Source organism: Drosophila hydei, unplaced genomic scaffold, assembly GCF_003285905.1.
Source record: "Drosophila hydei strain 15085-1641.00,03,60 unplaced genomic scaffold, DhydRS2 tig00000001-arrow-pilon, whole genome shotgun sequence".
Classification (NCBI taxonomy): Eukaryota; Metazoa; Arthropoda; class Insecta; order Diptera; family Drosophilidae; genus Drosophila; species Drosophila hydei.
This window is the reverse complement of record NW_022045643.1, coordinates 12,359,078-12,378,284: the sequence shown is the minus strand read 5'-3', so window position 1 is coordinate 12,378,284 and position 19,207 is coordinate 12,359,078. Positions and strand designations below refer to the sequence as shown.

At 37.2% G+C, this 19,207-nt stretch overlaps 3 protein-coding genes and 1 long non-coding RNA gene across 6 annotated transcripts in view; 2 read left to right on the top strand and 2 right to left on the bottom strand.

Annotated features, from left to right (window-relative positions):
* The window catches only part of LOC111599825 (venom dipeptidyl peptidase 4), a 76,895-nt gene that overhangs the window by 15,868 nt on the left and 41,820 nt on the right, over nucleotides 1-19,207 (top strand). The gene's annotated exons all lie outside the window — the stretch shown is intronic.
* LOC111599835 lies at nucleotides 277-1,308 on the top strand. 2 transcript variants are annotated; one of them, XR_002751459.2, is made up of 3 exons: nucleotides 277-464; nucleotides 574-734; nucleotides 796-1,308. It is a non-coding gene; the product is annotated as an uncharacterized LOC111599835 (long non-coding RNA). The 2 variants fall into 2 exon arrangements; XR_002751458.2 differs by having other exon boundaries at nucleotides 278-464; nucleotides 586-734.
* On the bottom strand, nucleotides 12,782-13,899 carry LOC111599831. The gene has a single exon (XM_023315624.2). It carries the CDS (start codon nucleotides 13,726-13,728, stop codon nucleotides 13,159-13,161), a length of 570 nt encoding a protein of 189 aa, XP_023171392.1. The 5' UTR covers nucleotides 13,729-13,899; the 3' UTR covers nucleotides 12,782-13,158.
* Nucleotides 17,412-17,995, bottom strand: LOC111599834. The gene has a single exon (XM_023315628.2). The coding sequence runs from the start codon at nucleotides 17,912-17,914 to the stop codon at nucleotides 17,549-17,551; it is 366 nt and encodes a 121-aa protein (XP_023171396.1). The 5' UTR covers nucleotides 17,915-17,995; the 3' UTR covers nucleotides 17,412-17,548.

Here is a 19,207-nt window from a genome sequence, read left to right as displayed (position 1 = left end):
AAGGCAGTTCACCTCATCTAAAAAATGCTAGAAATAAAAAAAATAAATCTGCGTATGCCCTTGAAAATTTCCAGCCATTGTATAATTTTCCTGCTTGAATACAATATATAAACGCCTTAGCTCAGCAATGGCATTTTTGCCCTTGGACTTCGACTTTTAGTTTAAAATTACGCATACGCCGCATTAGGCCTCGCCCACACAAATTACCCTTAAACGGAGCAGAAAATGTGCCTTTGCTAGATATAAAATAGGTTCAGGTTCAGCTGTCAAAAATCACTTAAGCCTAATATTTGACAAATGCGGTCAAGAAACAACTTTCAGATGTCAAATACAAAATTGAAAAAATCTCTTCACACAAGGAATCGACTAGGTTTTACCCTGTGCCCAAACTGAAGTTAATCATGAATTGTCTAACATTGCATAAAAATACAGCCCAGTCATAAGCAGCTTAAGGATAAGAACTTGTGAGTTTTCTTCATTCATATTACACAAATTGAATTTAGAGACTAATCCCACGATTGCTTTGTCAAATGATTGAGGAAAGTCTTAAATAACAATTTTCTGTTCTCTGAGTTATATAAATAGGGGCTTGCTCTAAGTGATAAGAGTTATTGAATCAAAGCCAGGTGTCCGACTCAGAGATACCCTCTCAATAGGAATATATCATCCAAGAGGCTAAAGCAGACGAACTATAGAGGGGCGTAGCCTCGGCTAGTGCTGCTTGCCCATCTTATGTGAGTACAGGGCAAAATAATCAAAAGCGGCCAATCCTTACAAAACATATTTTTTGTGCAGGATTTGCCCAACATTGTACAGCAGCAGAGGGGGCTGCAGCTGCGACCCGCTGTGACTGCGGCTTCGCTTTGGCTCATTTACTCTTGACTGCCGCGGACACATTTCAATTTGTGAAAAGCGGTCAGCGACAGCACTGAGACATGATAAAGTGTCGTCCAGGCAGTTGTCTGAAAAAAGTTCACACAATTTAACATAGAAACTCGCAGGAAGGCAATGATAAAGGCACAAAGGCACAAGTTTTTGGCCAGCCGAAGACGAAGAAACGCGTGCAACGTGCTGCAAATAGTCTCTGTGCTCAGAAGCTGCTCGGACACTGGATTTTTGTTTTTTTAATCATTCCGCTGAGCCAGAGGAAAAACTTTTATGGCCTTAATAATAATAAATCATCGGACGGCTTGGCGTTGACGATGCGACGACAGCTTTGTGGACTTGAACAAATTTTCATTTCAATTTAATAGCCACAAGATGAGCTGCCAGCCCAATGGATTAAGACAAATATGGTTAAGAAGCTTAATAAACGAATACTAAATTATGTTATACATAATATTAATATAAATTAATAGTTATTAAAGACTAAGCTTTTAACAGAATATAGGAATATCAAGGGAAAGTCTCATCACTAGAGCTATAGCGATATATAGTGAACTAACTATGAGCATAATAATTAATAATTGCGGGGGCCTTTATAATATTGTGAACTCTGTTCTTAGTCTAATATGAATAAATAACTTTTGTGGCTTAAACTCAGCATTTGAAGAAACTTCCAAGCAACGAGAACATAAAAATCTTGCTTTAATTAACTGAAGGCACAAGAGATGATTTATTACAGATTACAAGCAACTGTTGAATTTTGAGTTTGGGTATTCAAAGTCAACAGCAATTAAATTCCATGAGACTGACAGAGTCAATCTATGCAAATGAAATCTAAATTGAAGTCGAAACACTGCCGTCTTCTGGCTTAGTCGCTGCTTATTTGATCAACAAGCTCTCGTTAAATAGAATGTACCGGAAACTCAGAAACTTCAACATGGCCAAAAAACTGGGCACAATATGTTGGTAAGCGTATCCTTTGCAAAAATACAAAAACAAACACACAAAAAGCTACGTCGCCACCAGACTTGAGAAAACAAACAAGAATCATGTCACAAAATGTTAGAAAAACGAACGCAAAAAGGCTACAAAAAATATATGCGAAAATCTTTCAATTTATACACTTCAAACAGGGTCCATTCGATACCATGTCACATAGCATACCAATTTATTATAATTTAATTTATTATAAATATATAAAACTGAAAAACAAGTATTTAGATTGAGCGTCAAATACAACTGCTTTTTGAAGCTGGCGGTGTATGGAATATGCGTATACTTATTATTTCAGTAAAGTAAAACAAGACTTGAAATAGAGGGGACATTTCTTACCCTATAATTTACCTTATAGATTCTTATATATAGATTCAAGTCACTTGTATAGACAGACTGCTAGTCACTCAAAGGTGTTGCCATTAAGTTTTGTATAGTGCTATCTATTGAGAACAGTATGTATGAAGAAAGCAAAGAAACCTTTAAGTTCCGTCCTTACTTCTGAGCAAAATATCATATGCTATATATACGCCACACGCCATTCCTTCCATGTATAAGTAAAATGATATAGAAAGCGAACAACTATTAATTATAGGAATTATTATCTTTTCTCCACTTTATTCGTATGCGAACTATTATCAAAATAGATTCGCAAATATAATATAGAATTTTACCTTTTTAAGTCACAAGATTATATAAATTGAGAAAAACACAAGTAACAAGTAGTCGACTGCATAATACCTAGTTACGATCTGAACAAGTTGCATGAGTCTACACTAACGTAACTGTAAGGTATTAAGGCTTAGGCTCCAAATATGTGGAATTGACAGGGTATTTTTTTTTATAGCAAGCCCCTAAAGCCTCGTAATAATTAGTTTTGATGCATCGATATCAACAGTAGCTACAATAAATAATCAAAATCAAATTTTTAGCTTCAGGTTTGTAGAAGATACTAACTTTTCCGATTTACCTCACGCTCTAGACATTAAATCTCTTTATTTTCTGATGTGCTCAATACTCATTAGTATATAATCCAAATTTCAAGTCTTATACAAAACACTATTTAATCCGATCCAATTAAGCGTAGACAAATAATCGTTAGTCGGTAGTATATATCAACAGTAATCCCATGCCCAATTTGGAGGTTCTAGTTCTAAACTGGAATGGAAGTATATCTACTACAAGGCTCTTGCTTGAATGAACAGATGGACGGACAGCAAGACGAACTATACACAACAAAATAAACGCGTGAATGAGTATAAAAGTTATTAAAATTGTGAATATTAAGCTCAGCAATATTTTTATATTTTACTGCTGCTCCTTTAATGAAATATTGTTTCGCGAAATTGAGATTTTATGTTGAAGTGTATTTTTATAATTTTGTTTCAATCTATGCAGCCAAGGCACGGCCAGATCCAGCATAATAAAGGAACTTCGATCAGGCATAACTTCCTCTATTTTTGTAGGCTTTGAAGAACTGACCCTCCCACTGGAAAAACTGCGAGTGATAGAGTATCTAATGACAGACATGTGAAATGTGTTGGTTTTGATTTTTGTTTCCGTTTGTTTATTTTTGGCTCATTTACACAAACGCAGTTTTAGTCGTCATCATCATTATGAGCCACCTACATGTGCTCGGGGCAAACACTAAATAGTTGAACTTGCTTTTTCTGCTGCTGTTGAGTCACGCCTCTGCCTCTGTCTCTTCTTTTGCTATCAACTCTTGAACAAAGTTGCATCAACTCAAACAGAAATTCGCATGCAAATTTGTAATGTTTCTCCCATGTGCAATGCGAACTTTTGTGGTATATAAATTTGCTTGCTCCCAAACAAAAAACGGATGACAAAAAACTTTGGCCAATGCGAAAGTTTTTTGAAAATGTGTGAAAATTGTTGTCTGCCAAGTGTGCCCGTGCAATTGTGGAAACTGCAAAATATTTATGGCTGATTAAAACGGGCAGTTGAAGCATGCCGCATGCCGCCTGCCGAATGTCAAGTGACCTTGGTTACCTTTTGAAGCACAATTTATTGCTGTTTTTTGTTGCTCTTATTGTTAAGCCACATTTAATAAATAATATGCAGGGGCACTTAAAAAATGTAATAAGCTGCTCAGCGACGACAACAGCGAGCACCGCGGCAGCAGCAGAAGCAGGAGCAGCAGCAGCAACAGACTTTGATTGTAAAGGCTGAGCCCCTGACAGAGGCCGTGCGAATCCGCATCCTTGCTTCATTGTTGTTTGACTTTTATTCATTTCATTTCAACGCCCCGCAGTTGGAAGTGAAGCGCGGCAGCGTCCACTTAGCCTGCAATACGGGCGAACAGCTCTGAACTCAGCCACAAAGCAGGTGCAAAATGAACGCCAGCAGCCGCAACGAATAAGGTCAACAAAAATAAAACCAGAGATGCGAGAAACTTCAATATGAAATGTGTTGGAAATGTGCAATTCAGCTGAAAGAGTTGAAAAGCCGCCTGAACTGAACCGAGCTGACCTGACCTGCACCACTCCTCACTTAAAGCCACGAAAATTATTACTGCAAATCTATCAAAAATCAAGTGTCTAAGCGACTGACAGTTAAAATGAATTCAGTACTTAACATTTCTTAGTTCCTAGCTAGGACAAACTGAATATGTAAATGAAGAAAATGAAGGAAGGCAGAAAAAAAAATGTTAAAAATGAACAAATTTTCTAGCTCTTGATATGAGTGAATATATTTACAATATTAAATAAATATATAAAATCAGAAATAATCATAGAATAATCCCCCAAACACACCTTCTAAAAAACTGTTGAGATAAACGATGTTGAATAACATTTTAGAAATCTATAGTCAAGATGGTAATTCAAATATTTGTTCGATGCTGGATAATATTTTAGAAATCTATGGTCAACATTATAATTCAAATATTTATTCGCATCAGGACCCAATACAATATTTATCTTTGTATATTATCAGAAAATAGTTCTCAATTGATTTAGAAAAGAAAATAACTTAAAGACAGATTTTAAGTAGAGATTTATATGTTAACAAAATTATATTAAAATCTAAATTTAGTTCGCTTGGCCTATTCTTATATGTTTACTAAATTAATCAACTTATGCATCAATTTGTTTACAGTAAGGACTTCATGTTATGAACTAAAAGAATCCATAGAATAACTCAAAAAGTCATCATCTACGATCAGCAAGCTGTTCAATATTCATTGGCTAAGCTATATTCACTTATTTGTTATATTCTTGATATATTTATATAAACTCATAATATATTATTCTCAGCACTGCTTAAGACAGTATAAGTCACGGATATATTCAGAAATATGCTTATATTATAGTCGCATCTATATATTTACTTTAAAGTCTTGTTATTATTTCAAAGTTTATGGGTTTTAATTAAACAGAAGAAACAGCATCCCAAGTACAACAATTGTTATTTACAATAATGCAAATTCACAATTAAATGTGTAAACAAAATAATTGAATGTAGCAAACACATGCTAAAAGTGTGTACCTCACATGTGGCACGGAAAGTGACTTGCGGAATTTAATTCAATTAAGACTCCGTTTAAGGCAGCTTGCACAGTCCGTGTGCTAGTCTGGCCGTCTGTTAACGCATTTCTCAAGTTTCATTTAACGTAGTAACAAATTTGTGAGCCGTGCTCGGAGATGCAAACATGAACAGAACAGTGTATAAATTACGGAAGCAAGTTGAGCAGCAGCTGGCTGGGAGCAAGTCGTATGCTGGCAGCCGGCAAGCTGGGCAGAGGCAAGCACGGCAAGTGCTGTCCATGTGTGTGTTGCCAAGGCCATTACGTAACGCACGCCTTGGGCCCTTGGGGCGTGGTTTCAAGTGTCTGCCACCCTAGCCCCTGCCCCATAATTAAGACAAATGTAAAAACTACTAAAAGACATGCCAAAAGTCACTTTCACTTACCAAACAAAAGACAAACATCACCCAGGTGCCAGGTGGCAGGCGCCAGGCGCCGGGTGGCAGGTGGCAGGTGGCAGTTGCTCGTTGCCTGTTATATTCGCCTTTTCGCTGTGTTACAAGTCCACATAATTTCCTCTTTACCCCTGTGCTGACATGCGGCAATTTTCATCTGTCCTTTGTGATAATGTCACGCGTCTGAAGACTTGAGCAAATACTTTTGATACATATGTGTAATCGAAAAGCAAGTGTTCTCTTCGAGATGCCAAGGCTTGGATACTCTGCACTCTCTTCAGTTAATAATATTCCGATTTGGTCTACCCCATGGCCATCATGCTGTGTGCACAGGGTATCGAAGGCGAAGGTCAATGTCCAATGCGTGCAGAGTGGCGCGCGCTGAATGCTCGCATGACCTTTTCACATTAATCTCAAGAGATGGCATTTTTATGCAGCCATGCGAGCGTGTTATGCTCGTTATAAGCCAACTAGCTATTATGGTTATTTATTGTGTTGAACCAAACAGCTGTTACGGCCACACATCACGACAAATGATTTCTCAACATTTCAATTAGATCGTCAATTATATGCCATCTGATGGACTCTTCATTGTAATTGATTGCCTGAGTGATGTTTTCTCTTTCCTTGCAGCTTTCAAATTATAATTTGATTTATTTTGATTGCATTCACATATAGTTAAAATAATCAGATTAAAATCTCATATGAAATAATTCTTTATATCGCCTATTTGTGCTGATTTCACGACTTCACTTAGATCAATTTTGTTCTCTAGATAACTTCATCTTAAATATTTTTGAATCTATTTGCTATGACATGCACGAAAAACACTTTTTATGCGACAGAATGAAGATTTACTGCTTATTGAGTTGGCATTCACATATGCTGAAGCTTGAAGCTGTTTTGATGGAAACAACCGACTGCAGAATTCCCTATTCATATTCATTGTTTAGAAACCTTCTTCAATATTCAAATTATGATGATTGAATAAACTGTAAACTGTCATAAAATACAGCGGGCAAATTCAGCAGAGGAACCTTCATGCCTAGCATTGCATAAGCCCCATATGCTCGTTTGCACTTGGTGAACTGAGTGGGCTCGTGTATGTGGCAGCCGAGTGAGGCAACAGCAAACATTCATTGAAACTGTTTTACAAATAGTATGAAACGACAGATGAATGCCGCATTTGCGCCTTTTGCTTTTGGGTCTTTATCTTTAGTGGCAATGGCGCCTTATGTGCTGCCTCGGGTAGCCTTCCCATGTCCCATGCTGCATGCCACCAAGCCACTCTCTCATAGAATCTGATTTCGTTTGCTGCTTTCAGGGCGAAACTTTTCGGTGGTTTCCTTAACCCACATTCGAACGGAGCGAAAGAGAAAGACTTATTTTCCTGCCATTGGGCCATTGGATCAATTAACCATTGACTGTGAGTGTGTGTGGGAGTGTGTATATTAATATGCCCTCTAATTGATTTTCCATATACTGAATGTGAATTTACAAGGTATATGAATACATGTTTACAGGAGTTTATGCTTGCTGACTACTTGTTGATCATTTAATAGCCATAATTATAAAACAAAAGACGTTAATTCAGTTGGCGATGCCTGTGTGGTTTCTTTATGCTTTATATTTATATGTTTAAATGTATATATAACCAGTAATGATGAGGTTAGAAGTCTTAGACTTGGAATTTCAAATATATTTTCTATTAAACATATTTGCTTTTCGGTTTTAAGTTGAGCTCTAGGCAGGCTTTGTATTTATCGCTCTGTAATAGTTAATCTTAGCAAGCATTAACTAATTTTCTTCACAGTCGAAAGAACATTTTAAAGCATCAATACCTATTCAAGTATTCGATTTTATTTTATGTAGACACAATAAAAAGCAATTGCAGCTATTGTGTATTTTGCAAATAGCAGGATGTCGGACCGTTCGATTACACCCATAGCTGTTGATCTGGGCTTTGAAGATGCTCAATATTGGAGCCCGACTGTGCATAAGAAAATGAGAAAGAGCGAGACGAGTGACACAGCTGACAGCTCGGAGTGTGGTGCCTCTGTTGATGCTGACTTGTTCTCGCACGCGATTAATGTTCAGGCGTACCACGACAGGCTGCAGGTCATACAAGATCGGGTCACACGCATTGTCGAACGAATGACTTGTCTGAATTCGGGTCTAAGACATATGCATGTGGGACTCAAGCAGAACAACAAACTGGAATGGGCAGCACTGCCTGAGGTCGAACTGAAGGATGCCATAGGAGACATTGGATGCGCTCAAGCTGAGCCACCAGCAAAGCCAACCCTGAACCTGATCTCGGAGCGTATAGGGGACTCGGTTGCCTGTCAGACCGTTGAGGATAACTCGAAGACTCAACTTTAAGTGGTTTATACTTTATTCACTAAATGGTTTTTTTTTTGACATTTAAGAAATATCTTCACCATTTTTAAATTATGTTAGCAGCAAGATTACACGATAACACGTCGATCTATATTTGGAGCCATTGTCACGAAATTCAGTGTACTAGTAAAAAGTAAAGAGTTGATCAAATTTCCGCAATCTACCAGTTGCATTCATAATAAATATGTTGATATTTTCTGGCACTAAATGCTATGCCATTCTCTCAATAGACTTAATTTTATTCGGAAGTGAAATATTTACGGAAAACTTTTGTCGACCAACTTGTCTTTGGCTTTGTCAAAATAATGCCCCGGGGGAAGGAGCTCTGAGCATAGATGCATTTGCAGCTTTTATTTGAGGCAACGCTCAACAATGGAGTAGATCTACTAAGTCTTTGGGGTCAAGAAAATTGGAAATATTTATATATTCGATTAAAAGTGTAAGATATTGGTTAATACATTGTCCATTTGTTATTGAAGCTGGATAAAAGGAATGTGCGTGAAATAAAGTAAAATTATGCACAACTAAAATAAATTTCTCTATGATAACAAAGAGCATTTGCCTAAGCTTAATTGATTAATAATTAATTAATGTGAACAAAAATGTATTAAAAAGTGAACTCTACGACTTTCTAAAGCATTGTTTAAACTAGCTGTCTATCTACATAAGTCCTTAAATCGAAGTGGAAAGTGCTAAGTGAAATTCAATTGGAAAATGCCACCAGAAGTGGGCGTGTCTCGCATGCCTGAATTTGTGAAACGTCACTCATCTGAGGACTCTACGGTTAGCCGCAAACGCTCAAAATATATCGACTGGCACATCAAACATAATCCAAAGTTCAAAGCAACTGTCAATAACAGGAGACTGAACTAATAGCATTTGTGATAATCGCACGTACGGCAGGGAACGAGCATCAGAATCCGTTTTCGGTCCGGAGAAATGTGCATTCATGGAAAAGTCAGTTCAATTGAAAACGAAAACGAAAACGGGAAACGAAATTGAAATCGAAATCGAAATCGAAATCAATATTGAAACTGAAGCAGAAGCAGAACCAGAAACTAAAGCAGAAATAGAAGCTGAACTTAAAGTGAATCGCCGTGAAACGGAAATTCACTGATGAGTTTTAGGAGCAGACCAGCAAAGGGACCTACCGAAAGCTGCTGTGTCATTAGGCAGGTCCAGTTCATTGTGAATGACTAAGTCCTTTATAGACATCCTCTCAATGAGCTTGTCCAGTTATCTCGATTGCTGATGCGGCTGCTGCTTATGGAAATCAGCTCCAGACACAATTCTTTTGTCGGCACTCCTACGAAATTAACATTTCAATCAAATCAATTTGATGTCTCTGACTTGTTTTATGCCTCAGCAGTAATAGCGTCATCATCGTCGCCGTCATCATCGCTGTTATTATCATTGTGTCTATGATTATTATTGTTTCTAGCTTTGTTGGCCCGTTTAGTTTGTGTGCGTTTTTGACGAGCCAAAAGAAATTGTCGAAATTGATTGATTAAATATTTATTCAGACGGAAGTCCTTACAGTGTCCTGAGGGCCCGACATATTGAGGACCAAATTGTTTGTGAAATGGCGCACACTTCTTATGGCCTGGTTCATGCGTCATTCAGCAGATTTGACTAAGGCAAGATATTATTTTTAAATATAGCAAAATATCCCAAATATGAGTATGGATATATAAACTATGTAGTAAGTGTAAGTATATAAGCTTCAGAATTGAGAACGTACTATTCACTAATATTTGACTCCACATACTCTGAGCTCTTTGAGCTTAAGCAGAAGTTTTTGTGTTTTGGAAAACTTAATACGAAATTCCATTTAACTAGAAGAGATAAGTTTATTTGGTTTTGTGTAATATTATTTTCGCTGTTTATCCATCTGTTTGTTGTTTGCTCAAGCTGAAAATTAAAACTGTGAAAAGTTCTTGAGACTATATGAATGCATAAAAATATTCAGATAGACCTCCAAAATTATGGGAAGAAGTAAATCAATTTTACTTATTACTTCAGAGTGGTTCGGCAATTTCTCATTCTAAAACTCAATGATTATTCAAATAACAATATTAAGTTAAATTAAAAAAGTGAAGAAATTAAAAAAATTAACTCTGCATGTTATGTGATTATCTTAAAATACTTTAGTCAGCTAGTCGGATAGACAGTTGTACCTCTCTAGCTTGACTTACTATTTAGACTATAGCAAATATTGACTTTATGGAGTCGCAGATGTTTCCTTTTTTGGCAGATGCCTGGCTAAACAGCTATGCACGCACAGTCGATAAGTTTGACTGTCCCTTTGATTGCATATTTATTGAGGCCCGTATATCCCGAGCAGTTGTTATTATTCAACATCAGCCCCAGACGCTGCTGCTGCTGCGTCATTAAGTTTGTCTATAGACAAAAGGAACACAAACCATTTGTATTGAACACTTGAAGCGACTAACAGACCCGCAGGAAATCTTAATTAAGCAACTTGTAATGGCAAATCCTAAATGGCCAGCAAAAAGGACCCGGTTCGTCTACTCGGCTAGAGGTTGGCTCGACTCGACCCGACACACGTCGGCCAGTGCTGGCAAACAAAGGCAAATTTCTGTGTTGGTATTGAACAAACGCCAACAATTTGCTGCCAGGGCTGCGGCATACACAACGACAAAGCATTCAGCGGCACAGATACTAACAGCACACACACACACACACATGCAGAGTGCAAACGTGGAAATCCATTTGGCGGTTTTTAGCACATTTCCGACTTTGAATTAGGCTTAGAGATTCTGCCCTCTCTGCAACTCCTGCCCTTCACCTTTGCCGTTGCTTAGCCAACCAAACGGACGCTCAATGGCCCTCAGCACATTAGAAGTGTATCAGTTTCAAGTCCTTCTCATTGCCAGCTAAGTGTTGACCCGATAGTAAAGCTAGATGGTTGCCCATTAAGTATCTAAAAATAGAAATTAAGTGGGTAACTGAGTTTATCTTACGAGAACTTCTTCAATTTAAAATTTTCCTAGCAAAAGTTGTTGACTTTGCTTAAATTATATATTCTATTTTTATAAATATGAATGAATCTAATACTTGCTAGTCACACTCTGACTCAGTACTAAACCCTTAGTCAACATTGCTTACAGACAGCTGCTGTGCATATACTATTACACATATATTTAGCAGCTGCTTTGGTTTTGTTCATTGGGCTGAAGGCAAAGACCGCATTTGCTTTCTGCCGCTTAGTCTTTAGCGTTTGTGGCATAATACCTTTTGCACTTGGGTACAATTCGAAGTTCGAATTCTTTAAGCAAACATATATTACAGTTATTCAATATAGCTTTCATAACAAAACATTTCATACTGCGCTTTGTTCTTCGCACAGCTCTCATAATAAAGACTCGGCTAATTTATGATTATTTGTAACGAATCACTTCAGATCAAAATGTCTACATCGAATTCCTAGCATAAAGAAAATAAAAAATTGAAACATCTTTATTTATATAATTTAATTTATTTTAAGATCGTTACTTGAGACAACTTGTGTTCGTTCATTCGTTATGTTAATAAATATAAAAGTAAAGCTAAATGAAGTTTTTCCATAGCCAAAGGCATTAAATAAATACATAAATAAGTGAGAGCGCTGCAGTCGATCATAGCAGACTGCATAATGCTCGCTCACGTTTATTCAAACATTGAGAATTTTAGTATGCATTGAGAATTTGAGGAGGCAAACAAGGCTCTAAGAAACTTCTGAACCAGAAGAAATGAAAGGTGAATGGCAACTGAATTTTCAGGCTTTCGCACGAGCTGTAAGAATGTGGGAGAAAAAGTTGTTCCTAAAATGTACTCAAAACGTACCCAAAAAATGTTAACATAACAATAACTATATACCAATTCATTTGTGTCAAACATGAGCATAAAGGAACACCAATATACTCCTTTCAGTTCGTCAAAGCTTGTAGTTCTTTCGACGTTCTGCACTTGTGACAGTCTGTGGAAAGCGAATTGAAGACAATCAGAAATTTATCTCTTGTATCGTTAGCTACACAATTTGAATACTTTTCACAGGCTCATTTGCTACCATATCTAACTCTGAGATCTAGTTATGCTGGTGCAGTTAGTTCGCTACAGGGTATCTATCAGTGGCGTATGCTCGTCGAGAGCACTGTTACTTGTGTTGTGTGTGCATTTATACATCGCTCATTGCACTAACTCCATGGATGTAACTTGAAATATGCAAAGTTCTGTTTAACGTCCTCGCCGTTGTTGGCCAGTTGGCCAGTTGGCCATCCAGTTAGGGACAACAACGTCGTGTTGGCAAAGTACTGAATTCCCCCTTTGCCTTTGCTAGTTTTAAAGGAGAAGCCATTTGTTTTTTTGTTTTCTTTGCAAGCAGCAGGCAGGCAAAAATAAAGAAAGAAATTCAAAATGAGGCAACTTGGGAATGTTGTTCGAAAGTTAGGTCCTGGGCCTTTGGCCACTTTTGCATTTATATTATCACAACTTTTGCGTCGGAGCTAGAGCGCTTTCTCATATTTTCCTCATATCTCTCAGCTCGAGCTTCCATTTGCGGCCGTAAACATGTAACGCTGCTGTTGTTGTTGTGCCGTGTTGTTGTTGTTGTTGTTGTGTTGTCATCATCATCATAATCATGTTCATCATTGCGAGAACACGAGAAACTTACGCTTGAAACATGTCGCGAATATGTATGCCTCCTGTTCGCATCCTGCATCCATGTTGTCACTTAGGACAGCGAAGCGAGTAGAGAGAACTTTTCGTGATTTTAATGTCAAGTCAAATGAGTTTTTGTGTAAGTTTGGCAACGTTTTCGCTTATTTAATGGTGACAAAAATTTTAATAAAAGCTAAAAAGTGGCATTAATACTGGTCTTTAACGGAGGGCAAAACACTAGAACAGAGAAGAAAAAAAAAACTAAAATGCCAATAATAACTATCAACGACAAAATGTCATCTGCAATGTTTCGTTGCTGAGCATCGGTACATTGATGTAATCCTGTAGCCGCCACATCCTTTTCGAACTACTCCTTTTCTGTACCTTATTTTTGCTATAGTGCTTGCAGATGAACGTTTTAGATCCGCGAGCATCACGCAGCATCCGATGCTGTACAGGCTCCTGACGCATACTGCAATCCGTAATACGCTGTGTATGGGCAGTAGCCGCCTCGAGATCGCGGCGTACTCTGATTGCCTTACTTGTGAGATCAACAAAGATGTAGTCCAGCTCATGGGACGTCCGACCTTCCACCTTCAGCTTACCACAGCTGTCCAGACTGAATGTGGACAGCGAAATATTTGACGATCTGACCAAACTAATAGCCGACAATGATGTATTCTCTCCTATCATATCGGAACGTAATGGCATGGTTGCACTTTTATTGGGATCCGGCTCATTATACTTCTGGTCTAAACGCTGCACAATGTTAACGCAAGTGCGCAGATCGTTCTGTATCAGCTGACAAAGTTCCAGCGCCCGATCAAGTTCTCGATCTTCGGTTTGGATCATTCTACGTGAATGTTTGTGTGTATTTTTGTTCTGTTTTTTCGACGTGTATCACACGAAACAATTTCGAATGTCGTTTAAAAATAATTTCAAGGCGAACTATATAAATTTATTTTAGTAACTAAACTATTGTATATAAACAAAACTATGTCGAACAGCCTCAATTGACAGCAAACAGTTTTGAATAGTTTTTCCACAATATCTTTATTTTTCACTTTCGTGTGAAATCAAGTTTATCTTTTCATATTCTCACATACATTTTACAGTTCTAAGTTGTTCACACACTCATTTACCCACAACTTACCTTTAGAATCACTTACTTTTCTAGCTTTCAGCTTCGACCTTCTGCAACTATTTGACAAGCTTTCAGATACAAATATGAGAAACCCTTTTTAGAAGTGAACAAACAGCTGCAGATATAATTTTTCAATTTTTAAAATCCCAAGATCTCGCTCTCGCTCTGTCTTTCAAACTATTTGAATTCAGGCATGCGAATAATGGGATTGCTTGAAACAAATTCAGAATAATATATTTAGTAAAAACATTCTGAAGACCCTTGTTTTATCTCACTCTCCCTTCTTCCTCCTCCGTTCGTCTAGCTACACTTATCTCTAACAATTATACAAATAAAAAGCTACCAACACGAAATTCGTAAAGCTCGGAGCGGCGATTACTGTGCAGCAGGGCGTGGCTCTAACGCTACCTGACGGCAACTGTAATGGATACCTGACTAGGGAACTGACTCTGCGACTGTCTGTTCGCATGCCGAGGGCGGGCAACCTCAAATAGAAAAACAATTTAAACAACGCAAGCATCGCACCATAAAGGAAAGCACGAAAATTAAATTGCCAGCGAAAAGTGAAAAGCAAATCAACAAAAATCGGTCCAAGCCAAAAATGAAACTAATAAAAGAGAGCTCTCTAGCCGGCTGTGCCCGCTATATTAGGTGTATATACAAAAGATTTCAGCCCGTGTGCGGGTGATTCAAAGAAGTTCTGCGGATATTGACAGAATGCCTTTGTTTTTGCTGCCTCACGTTGCACTTTACAAAACTATAAATAAATTAGAAACTCAGACAATTAGCAAAGTCAATGAAAACATTTGTTAAGCGATTCAAAAGGAAACTATTTCAGAGTATTTTGACTTGTTAAAAATAGTAGCCTATTAGAAAGGTATTCGGCGATCTGAGCAGGCAAGAAAAAGACCTAAGCAAATCGTTTTAAAATATCTGTTTGTATATAAGCAAAGCATCAACTTATAAATATTTGCATAAATGTATATTTCTCCGCTATATACATATATGGCATACATATGTCTGAGTGACAATGGAAGCTTCTCTTGTTATATGATGCCTATATTAGTTATATTAAAGAACAAACTGTAAAACTCTCAGAAATATAAGGATGAAATTATGCATGACAATTGCAACACAGATAGAGAGTTTTAAGTAAATATGCTTTGTCTGTATTGAGACTCAATACTACAATAATCAGAAATGAGCTATCGTCGCCTTGATCTAACAGCAGATGTTGATTTAAGAAGCAATAAAAGTTTTTGCACAACTTTATGAAGCTCGAGAGCCTCAAAGGCTTTCAGATTATCTCAATTAAGCAACGCTGCGTATGCGTAATCTGCGTGCAAGCAAAGTTAAGGCAAGCCAAGTATAAGCCACTGCATACGTGTTGCGAAAATCAATGTCTCCACAAATGCTTGCCACTAAACTGACTCCAAACTTGTCTCTAGATAAGCGACAAGAAGCGCGATGCGATGCGATGCGATGCGATGGGATGGGATGCGGCTGTCCTTGATGTCGCTTTTGTTGTTGACACCTGTTCGTGTTGCGGCAGGTGCAACTGATAGTTGTATAGTTTGTTAGCTGACTTAAAGTTTTCGAGTTGCACACTCGAGTCATATGACTTTCGGCTAACTGAACGTAGTTTGTCCATAGCCAATTGAATAATGAGCAAAGTTTAGGCGACCAGCTCGAAAAGAAGACAAGCTTTTCGCATTCTTCCGACTTATTGGCTGCAGCAATTTTTCAATTAATTCCATTGGCTAGTCAATATTAAACAAAAAATTTTGCTCAGCAAATTTAATAAAATTGTCTTCAGCCAGCTGAAAAAATTCATAAAACTATTAATTATTTTTCCCCTCTGCTGCACGTCAAAGCTTGTGAAAAAATGATCAAACTGTGATTAAAAATATAATAAAAACAAAATGAAATAGACGCTTAAAACAATAATGAAAGCAGATTGAAATTACGCTATTTTTAAATTAAATTTCAAATTTTCAAATTGCATCAACGAGCTCTTGTCTCTTGTCACTTAACTAATTGAAATGTCAAAGAAACCTCAGCTGGGAGTGAGTTGAGTTATTTGTTTCCAAGAATTTCTGTATGAAATTCATTTAATATATAGCTGCAGTCAAAACTAATTTCAAGGCTTAAAACTATCGATTTAATGGTCCGCCAATTGACAGTATCTACTTAAGCCGTGACTAAGCGAATCGAAGTCAAAAGACTTTAAGCCGATTTGGGCTGAAAGTGCTGCTCAATGGCGCCATTGTCATTGCATTATCGGCTTACGATATGCATGAATGCAGACACGCACACACACACACGTACACGTACACGCACACACACTCAAATACACACGCGGGCAGCAGGCAAAAGCTGCTACAGTCAAATATCGAATGCATTTGTTCACGACCAGAGAAAAGGTTTTTTGGCTAGCGACTTTCATTTCATAAATATTTAGTGAGACAAGGGACAGTGGAAAGCACTTGTTGTTTAGCTTTCGAAAGATTTAAATATGCTTATTATAAAATTTAAAAAGTAGTAAAAAGTAAAAAGTAAAGTAAAAAAAAAAACAATTTATCTGTTCATTTAGCTCATCTTTGGTTTCAGGTTATATGCTAACGGCACTAACTGCAGTGTTTTCATGTGAAAATGGAGAGGATGAACAATTTAATTTTGTTTTTCAAAACGTATTTACAATAAATATTGCGCATACGAGACGTAATCCCGTCACTCAACGGCAGACCGACACTGAAGCCACAAATTTGACAGCTTACAGTTCTACTTTTCAGGCTGTGCACATATTTACACTTAATTTTGTGATACCGAAAAAATCATTGATTGATTGGCATGCATAATCCAGTTAACTAAGGTATCCACATCCAACGCACTTCATTGGATTTTGGGTTTGAAATATTGGTGCTGTTGAACTGTGATTTATGGCGCACTAGGCAAAGTAGCCAAGCGAGGCAGACGTCAGCTTTGTGAGTTTTTCATTATGCGACAACAATTTTGCTCAGTTTAATCAATAAAATTAAATATTTTTAGAGATATTTCGAATATTTAATTTAAAATATTTATATTTGGTAAAACTACAAAATCTCTATTAAATTAAAGAATATAAGTTAATTATAATTTTAAAAAAAGTGTCTCACATATTTTTTTTAGGACTTTTCAATTGAAGGAAGTTCGTATCACTCGAAAATGTTTATAAAATTAACTATTAATTGAAAATGAATACAGCAAAAAATTTCTACTTTTCCCTCTCTCTCTCTAGTTTCGACGTATTTATATAAAACGAATAAGCAAATTCTGGTTAATTTGAAGTAAAATGTCAGTCAATAATATATGAATACTTACCCCCTTATCGATTATTCTCTACCCTCTGCAAATATATCAAAGCTTTTGTGGTTTTCATGCTTCGAATTGTTGCGGTTGGCGAACTTTTAATATGGACTCATTAAACAAAAACTTTGCACTAAAAATATAACTTAAAGGCTTAATGGACCTCCTCTCAGACACAAATGCTTAGCGTATTCCCGTGTCATTTTCATTCAACTGATCTGGACTTGCCCCATTGGGAGACTCTTGTGCGGTTTCATCTAGCACTTCGATCGTAGGCTGCTCCAATATATTTTCGGAAATCTCATCTATTTCTGGGCCGTCGTAGTCGGCCAAATCCTGAAAGTCGTTAGCCAATGCATTGTCCACAGTCAGCTTCATTTCCTGCAGCTCAATGTTTAGCTGTCGAATGCACAGCAGACTAGTTCGTGCCCGCACCAAGGCCTGCGTAATGCGATCACGTAAATTAGCCTGCTCGATGCGCATATTGGCCGAGTTCTCTCTGAGGCATTCCAGTATCATCAAGCGATTCTCGACATTGTACAAGTCCATTATTCAATTTTCAATTAGATAACTGATTTTGTGTTCAGTCTCGTGTCTTTTGTTGTATTTACTATATACTGTGATGAATTTATTGTAGACGCCTGCTTGTAAAGCCCACCCACCACATTAGTTGATTGATGGCGATTGCCTAATATGATTATTTGATTAAGCCGATTAAGTGCTGACTGGCTAATCTGGCTATGCAGCGAGCCCGGACAACAAATCAATGTCATAATAAAAGCGCAATTATGATTCACGTAATACTCATTATGCATAATTTAAGTTCCTAGCAATTAAAGTATTAAAAGCTTGCTTCTTGCTGCTTGCTTCCTGCTTCCTTCTTCTTGTACTTTGCGTGCTCTCGCAGCTGCTGTGCTGTGTGTTGCATAATTGATTATCCTGTGGGCAAAATGTGTCCTTGGCTTCACTCGATTCCTCTTTTGGCTTGGCTAGCAAAATAAATGCCGTTTAACTCATTGTTGATCTAAATTGCGCTGACAAAGTTTCTGGATTATATATTTTCTTTAATTTCGCCAAGAGAAGCATTAAAATTCTTTCTAAGTTTTTTCAAAGTTCCTTAATTTGTTTTGTTAATTGGTCAAAGCACTTGATTTCGGTGCGGCGCATTAACTTTAAGGCTATCTTTTTGCAGCATCTACTGTCATCTGTCCCCTATCTACTGTCCCTTGTTCGGAGGTTTGTTTGGCCTAATTGGATTAATTGACAAGCTGCGGGTTTGCCCTGAGGTTTGTTCGGTGTGAAATTCTAAAATTTAGTTTGTCCTTTTGACGAAGGTTACAATAATTAAATCCAAAGTATAGGTTAAATGTGGATTAGGAAATGTAACCTTTTTTTTTAAATTGGTAACAAATATTTGTTAAAGAATATAAATATTTAAAAATTATATATTTCCAATCGCATGAGCTGTGTCTATTCATTAAGCGTAAGTTTATTTTTGCTTGTCCGTATAACTATATTTCAAGTATAAGCAAAACAAAAGTTAATCAATCAACTGGAAAAGAAGACAAATTCATATACATATCCAAATTGGAATTCATATTTTGATTATTCATAAATGATTTTCTGCTAAGCACAAAATCGCTAGAATTTAGCGTTTTGATGAATTTGTTCGCAAGTATCAATCCCTACAACAAATATTAAATATAGGCAGCGGACGTTAATGAAATATTAAGCCAGGCGACAACAGCCAAAACAAAACATACTTTAATCCGAGTCATCAAACGCGCAACGCACTCAAAGCCAAACAATTTGTCGTCAATTTAGCTGCAAACACGCACACAC

Bases quoted from the DNA above. Each gene is read 5' to 3' on its own strand.
- LOC111599831 (XM_023315624.2), bottom strand. From the start codon at position 13,728: ATGATCCAAACCGAAGATCGAGAACTTGATCGGGCGCTGGAACTTTGT.
- LOC111599834 (XM_023315628.2), bottom strand. From the start codon at position 17,914: ATGGACTTGTACAATGTCGAGAATCGCTTGATGATACTGGAATGCCTC.